The sequence below is a fragment of the Argopecten irradians genome, unplaced genomic scaffold (assembly GCF_041381155.1).
Source record: "Argopecten irradians isolate NY unplaced genomic scaffold, Ai_NY scaffold_0216, whole genome shotgun sequence".
In the NCBI taxonomy this organism is placed as follows: Eukaryota; Metazoa; Mollusca; class Bivalvia; order Pectinida; family Pectinidae; genus Argopecten; species Argopecten irradians.
Window position 1 is genome coordinate 18,916 of NW_027187683.1, and position 10,205 is coordinate 29,120.

At 33.1% G+C, this 10,205-nt stretch overlaps 1 protein-coding gene across 1 annotated transcript; it reads right to left on the reverse strand.

The window, feature by feature from the left end:
* Positions 1–3,967: 3,967 nt before the first annotated feature.
* On the reverse strand, positions 3,968–8,764 carry LOC138312124 (uncharacterized). The gene has a single exon (XM_069253162.1). It carries the CDS (start codon positions 8,623–8,625, stop codon positions 7,567–7,569), a length of 1,059 nt encoding a protein of 352 aa, XP_069109263.1. The 5' UTR covers positions 8,626–8,764; the 3' UTR covers positions 3,968–7,566.
* Positions 8,765–10,205: the final 1,441 nt, after the last annotated feature.

Here is a 10,205-nt window from a genome sequence, read left to right on the forward strand (position 1 = left end):
AGGTGGATACGGTGAGTTATCAACCCTCGTAAATGATATAACCCTCGGCCTCCGGCCTCGGGATATATCACTTACTCGGGTTGATAACTCACCGTATCCACATAGAAATAGGTCGATAATTGTATAATAATAACCCCATTAAGAGGCCACTCATAGTTTATCGATTATAATAGCCTGATTCAGTGTAATAGTCGATTCTACATTGGCAAGTAAAACAGCATAGTTCTATGAAGCTTTAGAGTATTTGATGGAAATATGACAAGAAGTGAGAGGTATTTTCACTCGTTAATTATGTATACATTCTACATGTATACAGATGTACCATGTACATTATTCAGCAAACATATACATAGGCCTACAATGTGTATGTAAGGTAAGTTTTTGCTTTGAATAAGATAAAATTTAGATATACAGTTAGGCTCACAGGAACCTGGCACGAAAATTTTTAACCGACAGTATACATATATATATATTATAGTATCAAGGGTATGAACTCGGTGGTCGAGAAAAACGGACCTATTTTTTAAAAAACCGTGATTATTTAAATAAATGGGCTATATACATCATTGACACATACCTTACCTTAAAGAAAAATAATTTATCTTTCCAGTGAGTGCTTGATGAACAAAATTGGCCAAGTATTGACGAAGTTATGGCTTGACGAATCGGGAAATTTACGAAAAATATGCTAGGCAGACATTTCCCTGTACGGTCGAAATGTCGTCTCGCCTCTAATGGGTACCTCAAAAACCAAGCCAAAATCACAAAATCTACGCTTGTGGCGGTAAAGAGTATCCATAACTGTGTTCATCCACAATCTCCTTTGGAGGTGTCATGACCCGTACTTTGTAGAAACTCCATTTAAACATCGTGTAGCTCACCTACTTTAACCATCACCGCCATGTTCATTTTTTTTTCTCGGAATGCTTCTCGATTTTACATATTGTGACTGCATTATGCAAATTATGTAGTGTTGTACTTGTCGGTAAAATCGAGAGGCGTTCCGAAAAACAAATGAACATGGCGGTGATGGTTAAAGTCAATTTGGCTTATGATCACCCTTGTTTTGACCTTTACCCTTTCGTTTCGTATTTTGCCTCCAGAACTAATCATTAAAACAATCCGAGGAGTTCGAATGTATTCACAAACCGAAAGTAGCACAGAGAATCTCTACTTCTTTTGAGACAGTTAAACATGTGGATGTTACAGAGTTTAATGTTATAACATAATTATGCATCGTTTTGAGTCTCCTTTAGTCGATATTTCAAAACGTTTAACAGACAAGAGGAGCCGTACGCGTATTTTGTAGGCTTAATGAAGAAACAGAGACATTGGACATGTACGTAATACAAATAGTTAAATCTATGTCTATGCAATAATGGTCGCATTCATCTGATTGAAGATTATGTCATGTTATTATAAATACGCGTACCTTGTTAATTTTCTGAAACTTTAGACATAAAATTGCTTACATGTATGTGTACAAGAGACGCTAGGTACAGTATCAATCATCAATGGGGAACCTAAAAAATACCTCAAAAATACATATATGTTCCATTTCTCATTTTCCTATACCAGCACACATATATTACATGTATTTTTACATATATAGTTGTTCGCACTGTTGGGCCCTAATACAGACTTAACACATACATGTATAAGTTTTTCACAATAGCAGTAACACATTATTTTTATCTTCAGCAGCAACATGACCCATAAAAGTCCATTGTGTTTCCACAAGGGTCAGTTAAAACTGGTTGATAAAAATTAAGGTTTAAAACAATTCTGCATATGCAATATAGGGAGATTAAATTAACTCATATACATACATTGTATATTCACACATACCATGGGTATACATACATGCATTTTATATGTGTAGCTTTAATAAAAGCCAATGAATTAATCCTTATAAGATTTCATACATAAGAAGGTTCATATATGTCATAAGCACATCTTCTTAAATATATTTTTTGCAATTTATTGGCTAGGGTAGTATGAGATATTGACCTTCTTGAAGAGCTAATTTTGTTGTAACCATAATTGGTACATAGATAGTTCCACATATGCCACATGTATAGGAGACAACAAAACAACAACAAAATAACACAAACATAAACAACACCTTTTTTTAGCACAAGAAAAATATCTAGTTGCCCATAATATAAAAAAAAAACCCAAATGTTTGTTTTTCTGATATTTTTCATTTAAAAAAACCCCAATAAAGTAGTTAAATAGTTAAGGGGAACCATTTTTGGGTAAATCCATTAACAGTGTTATTTTCAGTAGCCACTATTTTTTCAATTTGTTTTATTTTACAAAACTGTTTCTTACAGCTCTCAAAATGTGGTTGGATCTTCCTGAAGCGACAGTTATAAATATGGTATTTGATTGATTAATAACAGGTGGTCCGATTTCACAAATAAATAGTATATCTCTTATTCCCAAATCTTCACCTATAAGAAAGTTGTTTTGGCTTATATTATTTAACCAATTTTTGAATTCTTTCCATATTTTGTCTTCTTTGCCACAATAAAACAGTAAGTGTTCAAAAGTCTCTGGAGAGTTCTTACAGAAGGTACATAATCATCATCAATTACATTAATTTGGTGTAAAAAAGTATTTGTAGTTAGAATTCTATGGAGAATTTTATATCGTAGATTTTGAATTCTTTTTTTTTTTTAAATTTTTTATTTTCAAACATTTTACACAGTATATATAAATGGACACCGAACACACAAACACTTGCATACACACTCATTCACAATACATGTACATAAAATGTACTTAAAACACCAAGTTGTACGTTAAGATACATCATATATAAAACATTACATAGCATGCCATGGTGTTAATATAATCTGCATAATATGCATGTATGTGTACTAACATGACACAATACACATACATGCATGCAGACATGCATGCATACATACATACGTGCATGCATGCATAGGTACATGCATACAAACAAACTCTAACATCACATGTGTACACAAGCATACACACATATATATGCACATATGTACCCTCATACATGCATACATACACTCCTGCATGATGCATACATAATACAAAACATATGTGTACATACATATGCATAAGCATCATGGCAGTGGCATTGCATGACACACAAATACTTAACATAACAGAACATATATAGCACCATAACATATATACATATACACATATAGATAATATATATCCATAAAAACATATATTAGCCATGCAACCATAACGCACATATATGCATGCTCTCACTCTCTCTCTCGCACACACACACACACATACTCACATACTTATAGACAGACAGACAGACAAGCAGACATACTAAAGAAGAAAGATAAGAAGGAAGAAGAAAGAAGAGGGAGGAGGAGGTACCATTACACATACATGTATATTACAGTTTAAATATATTTATACTAAATGAATAAAAAAAAATAAAAAAAAATTGTTCTGAAGAATCTTTGTGCTGATCAGCTATATAAACCCCAACAAAAGATAAAAAAGAAAATTAAAGTAAGTTACATGTAGCAGTAGTAAAAGACTAAGTGAAAGACTAGGGTAAAGGTATATACTCAAAGGTCCAATAAAGGTTTCCATTTCCTCCAGCCTATTTCAAATTGCCTTTTAACACGGTAATTTTGACTAAAAAACATATATTTTTGAACTAAAAAATTATCCTTAATTACATTAATAAGAGCATTGGTATTTAAAGAGTTGCTAAGACATGGTTTTATAAATGTAATGTTTCATAATTATCAAATTTTTGTAAAACTATTCCAAAAAGAAATGAATCTTTATTATATGCAAAGGGAATAAACAATAAATCTAATAAAGTTTCAAAATTTTGAAGCAGAGTTTGCACCTCATTGCATTCAATTCAATTCAATTCTTTTATTACTTTCGGCCATTCGGCCTATCAGTCATACAAATATTGAACATAAATTTTCAGCATGACATATACAATACTATATCATATAGAGAATGTAATATAAATGTATAGTTACAACATGTACTTTTATCTAATAAATGAATCATAATGACTACATATCAGTCTATACCTTGATTATTTCTTAGTTTTGATGCCTCGTATATATATTTTCCTAATGAACGTAACTCCTTTATATTTTTCACTCTTAATAACTCAATTAATTTAAATACAGATGGGTTTTTCCAGTAGTAACTCTTAATATATTTTTTTCTGACATTATTGTATTTGTTACATTGCAGGATAAAATGATATTCGTCTTCAATTTCTCTTGAATCACACATACTACAAAAACGTCTTAATCTTGGAGTATTATTATATCTACCAGCTTCAATAGCTAAACAGTGTGAAGATAAACGCAACTTGGTAAGACAAACTCTATACCGTTTATCAATATATTTCGTGAGATAAAAAGGCAAGGTAATATTATCAACAACATATTTATATATATGGCATTTTGGAGATGCCTCCAATAAAGAATGTAAATGTTGTTTGGCTTGGTCAAAAATTCTAAGCTTAATCATTGGCAAAATGTTATTACTACAATTTCCATATAGTTGCTGGTTTTCCCAAACATATCCAAAACCAAGTGAAAAAAGTTCATTTTTAACAGCAGTGACCCAATTAAAACAATTTCTTGTGTTACCATTTCTTAGAAATTCATATGATCGATTTAAGATACAATTTTTTGAATTAATTAATTTAAACCAATATTTGATAATTCTAAATTTCCTGTAATATTCCAATGGATATCGTCCTAACTCACAGTAAATCATAGAATTTGTGGTAGATTTTTTAACGTTAAGTATTTGTTTGCAAAAATGAGTATGAACCTTTTCAATGTCCTTTGCTTTTGACGAGCCCCATACTTCACAACCATAGTTTAAGATACTCCCTATATATGTATCAAAAAGATGTAGCATAGTTACAATATTTAATTTCATATTGTTAGATTTTTTAAAGAGGGCAAACATGGCTTTGCGGCCTTGATTTGATAATTGGCTTTGGATACTTTGAAATTTATTATTGAATTTCAAACATACTCCTAAATATGTGAATTCATTAACACAAACAAGATCCCTGCCTTGATATGTCCATTTCTCGTTAGCATGTACAGCACCACCTTTTCGGAAAACAATAACCTTTGTCTTTTCTATATTAACAGCTAGTTTCCATTTATTAGAATACCTTCCTAGGTTATCTAGTAAATCTTGCAAACCCTGAACAGTCTCCGAAAATAACACCATATCGTCAGCATAAAGCATCAGAAATAAACTCAGATCTTGAAAGTCATATTGCGAATTACAATGAGATATGAAGAAGGATTCAAAATCATTAACATATAAAGAAAAAAGTATTGGGGAGAGAATTTCTCCTTGGAAGAGACCGATTTTGTTATCAAAAAAGTCTGAGATTTGACCATTAAGACTTACACATGATTTCACATGCCCATATAAGGATTTAATCAATTTGAGGAGTTTCCCTCGTATTCCTAACTTTGACAATTTAAACCATAAATGTATACGATCTACACGATCGAACGCTTTTTGAAAGTCAACAAAACAGCAGTATAAACGTTTGTTATTACTAAAAGACTTTGTAATTATTGAATGTAACGCAAATATAGCATCAATTGTACTCATTCCAGGACGAAAACCAAATTGAGCATCTGATAAAACGTCGTAAGATTCACTCCATTTCAGCAATCTACGATTCAATATCGATGTAAAAAGTTTACCAAGACAACTTAATAGACTTATACCTCTGAAATTACTAGGATTCGATTTATCTCCTTTTTTGTGTACCGGAGTGATTACAGCTCTAGACCATTCAGCCGGAAAATATCCCGAATTCAAAATGCTATTGAATAAAGAACAGAGTGCCGGTAAAAGTAAAGTTTTCCCGGATAATAAACATTCATTTAAAATACCATCCATCCCGTGAGCTTTACCACATTTCAATGACTGAATTGCTCTAGAGATTTCATCAACAGAAATTTCAAAATCTAATTCCTCGTATACTGGTATATCGTATTCATTATACAATGCAGGATCATTATTGGAATAATTATCGTCAGCACTTGTGACATCTACTTCTGATAATTCTTTAAAATAATCATATAAACAATTTAAACTCATTTGAGGTCCCGATGATTTTTGCTTTGCAAACTTCTTATGAAATTGTCTTGGGTTATATTTCCGTAAGTTATCCAACATATCCCCTTCCATTCTTATATATTGCCTCTTTTTCTTAGATTCCAATCGCTTATATATACTCTTACATTCAATTAAAATACCGTGATTATTACGTGATTTACAGCTATTGAAGTCACGTAAAGCATTTCGATACACATACCATTTGTTTTTCAGTTCAACATCAAACCATGGCTTGTCTTCGTGTGTAAATTTATTTGTGTATTCAAAAACACAGTCACCACGCCCTGCTACACTTGCACGTTCTGTGTGAACCGCTGACGCACGCGAGTCGACACGAAGATGTGACATAGCATTAGTAATCTCTTGCGTTAGTGTATGGACGCGATTATCAACAATATCTTGTGTAACAATACCTTCAATGCGCACCGAGTTATTAATTTCCGTTATATTAAATTCCAAATTTTCCAAAAACTGATTTTTCAAATCATCATTCCATCGATAGACGGTACGTGTGTTGTAGGCACACGTGTCCTCGCGTGTGTCGCTACTATCGACCAATCGGGAAACTGTATTAATTTGCACGTGTAGGGGGGCGTGGTCAGATGTCATATTAAAATTTCCAACAAAAAACTTATGTACACATGTGAATAAGGTTGGACTCATTAAAAGATAATCAATTACACTCGATCCATTGTGTCCACAATATGTGTAACCATTTTTAGAACATAAACCTTCTCTTCCATTACAAATTCGTACACCACATGTTTTACAGAGTTCAATTAAACGATTACCGAACTGGTTTACTACACTGTCGGGGTTGACCCGCCTCTGAATGTCAACGTCAGGTATATACGGAATTAAATTAGAAAGTTGTCTTGTAACATTAGTATGCAAGCTATCATTTTGAATAAAGTCATTTAGACTACCTGTGCGACTGTTAAAATCGCCTAATAACATAATTTCACCGTCCTGGGTATATTTACTTATACTTGTTTCCAATTCATAAAATAAATCACAATTATATTGATTGTAATATTGAGAGCCAACAGGGGGCATATAAACACACGCAAGAAAAATATCTTTATCTTTACCTGTCAATGTTTTGGATATCTTTACCCATACTACTGAGTCAAAAATAATCTCGCATAAAGAAACATAATCTTTTAATTTTGAATTGATCAAAATACATATACCACCTCCTTGTACGTAAGCCGTTCGTTTTCTAGGTATGAAATAAGACTTAAAACCATCAATTTCTACAGAGTAATCATTTGGAATCCAACATTCTGAAAGAAATACAATATCATATTTTTTTATATAAGAATTAAAATCATTTATCTTCAACTTTGTGTCTAAACCACCATTAATGTTCCAGGATAATACAGAAATTGTCTCACTCTCTATATGTGTGTGACTGTCCTAACGTCGTCCTCTACCGGTCGCTCCCTGACGGGCGGGGTCCGTATGGGTTTTTTTCATTGTAGCGCGTGAATCCGAAGTTTTCTCTACGTGCAGTACCCCATCAATATAGAGTTTATCGCGTTTAATAAAGGCCTTCTTGTTTTCCTCCCGCGCCTTTTTACATATGGGCCAGAGTCGTTTTCTAGTTTCCTGAACTTCGGGAGGATACTGGTCGGTGATGTATTTGTTCGTGCCCCTCAACTTACTGGATCTCTGCTTCACCTCCTCTTTTTGTTGGCGGTATCTACTGTTGAAACGGGCGACGATTGGACGGGTCTTGCCCCTTCCTTTCTCCCCGATCCTATGTGCACTGTCTATGGCAAGACTATCAGGTATCAGTAATGTGTCGCGAGCCAATGTTTGAATCTTAGCTATACAATCTTCAGTCGGGGATCTAACCCTTCCTCCCCCACTAGTGTCGACCGTGTCGAAATCCGGACCATCCTGCTCGTCGATACCGAAAAATAGTAAATTGTTTCGCATAGAGCGGCATTTCAGATCTACGATATCATCAGCGGCCCGTTCAAGGGCACTGTGTAAACCTTCAAGGTCACCGAGGTTACGTTGTTTTTCAAATTTGGAGTCAAGAAATTGTTGTGATTTTTCAACCTCGTCGACTCGAATTTTCAAAATTTTAACATCGTCAGTCATATCTTGAATAGCACGTTCAATGGTATCAAGCTTAGACAATTTACTACTGAGACTGTCCACTTTGGATATCAAGGTTTTCGCCCATGGCGGGGGGGTGTCCTGTGTTGGTGATGACATACAAATGTTAGGCGGAACTGTAGAAGTAGGCGAAACAGTATGGTACGGTATGGGGCCTTGATAATAGTTGTTTGGAGTGGGTTGTTGGCCAAAGGGTTGGAGAGTTTGTATGTTTGACGCCATGTCCATGTTATACAATGTGTACGTATTACGTGTACTCACGGTTGGGTAAACATGGCTCATCTGTGAGCCTTCCTTTCCTGGTGATTTTTTCGTAGATTCCTTCTTTTTCCTTTTCTTAGGGGGCATGAAGGCAGGTATACCTTTTCACCATCCTCTTCAGAATCATCACACAGTAAAGTTCATGGTCAGAACACACGTATAACTAAAAATTCTGAGTAAAAATCGCGGAGCGCCATGTAGCCACGTCTATACCGGTCGCCATGCACGTGCAAAAAAAAGCCTATAGGCAATGTATAATTGTCTCCCTTTCAGTATTACATAAAGTACACATAGGACTAGGATTTATTCCTATCTTATGAAGGAAGGTATTAGTAACTAATATATGATGAATAATTCTGACTTGAAACCATATCAATTTGGAATTTTTTGTTACCTTAAATGGAAGAGTATATATTTTTAACCACATTTCTGTATCAAAGTTAAAGCTCAAATTCCATTTTCTAGTACCTGTTGGAGTTGTTGATGGAGTTATGATAAACCTATAGAAGTCTTTCACACCCTTTTTGTTTTTAAAGAAAATTTCTAATAATTGTGGTATAAAAGGGTATTTAAAGTTTCTCTGGTTTTATTTCGAGATTTCTTAAATAGGCTTTATTGACAATATTAGTCCATGGTATTGTAGTATCAATTCCAAATTTTTGTATAAATTCGTCAAAAGAAAGAAAAGTAAAATTGTCAGAATTTTTCATTAAATCATTTAAAATTAAAATACCTGACCTAAATCAGTTGGGTTAAAAAACAAATTTATTATCAACTTTAATATCATTGTTGTACCAGAGAGGTGTTTTGAGGATACACTCTTGTCTATTTAGCCTCATATCTTCAGAATAATTTGATTTATCCCAAGCTTTAAAGACATCTTTCCAAAATTGATTACGGCATCTGGATATACACAATTTTACATAATCCTTCCCACAATTACATATCTTATTTGAATCTAGAGTTGACTTGAGGATCAGATACCATATGCCTGAAGGCGAGAATAATCTTCTAATCCATCCTAACTTTAATGAATGAATGAAAGCATACAAGTCAATCATCTTAAGCCCCATCTGCATAATTTTGAATCATAACATCTGATTTGATCTTATGGCATTTATCATTCCACAAAAAGTCATATAATAAAGAATTTATTGTAGCTAAATATTTTTCTGGTGGGTTTGGTAAGGTTATAAATAGATAATTAAGTTGCGAGATCACATGTCTATATCTATCACATCTATATATATCTATCACATATCTATATATCTATCACATGTCTATATATCTATCACATATCTATATATCTATCACATGTCTATATATCTATCACATATCTATATAACTATCACATGTCTATATATCTATCACATCTATATATATCTATCACATGTCTATATATCTATCACATGTCTATATATCTATCACATGTCTATATATCTATCACATGTCTATATAACTATCACATGTCTATATATCTATCACATGTCTATATATCTATCACATGTCTATATATCTATCACATGTCTATATATATCTATCACATGTCTATATATCTATCACATGTCTATATATCTATCACATGTCTATATATCTATCACATGTCTATATATCTATCACATGTCTATATATCTATCACATGTCTATATAACTATCACATGTCTATA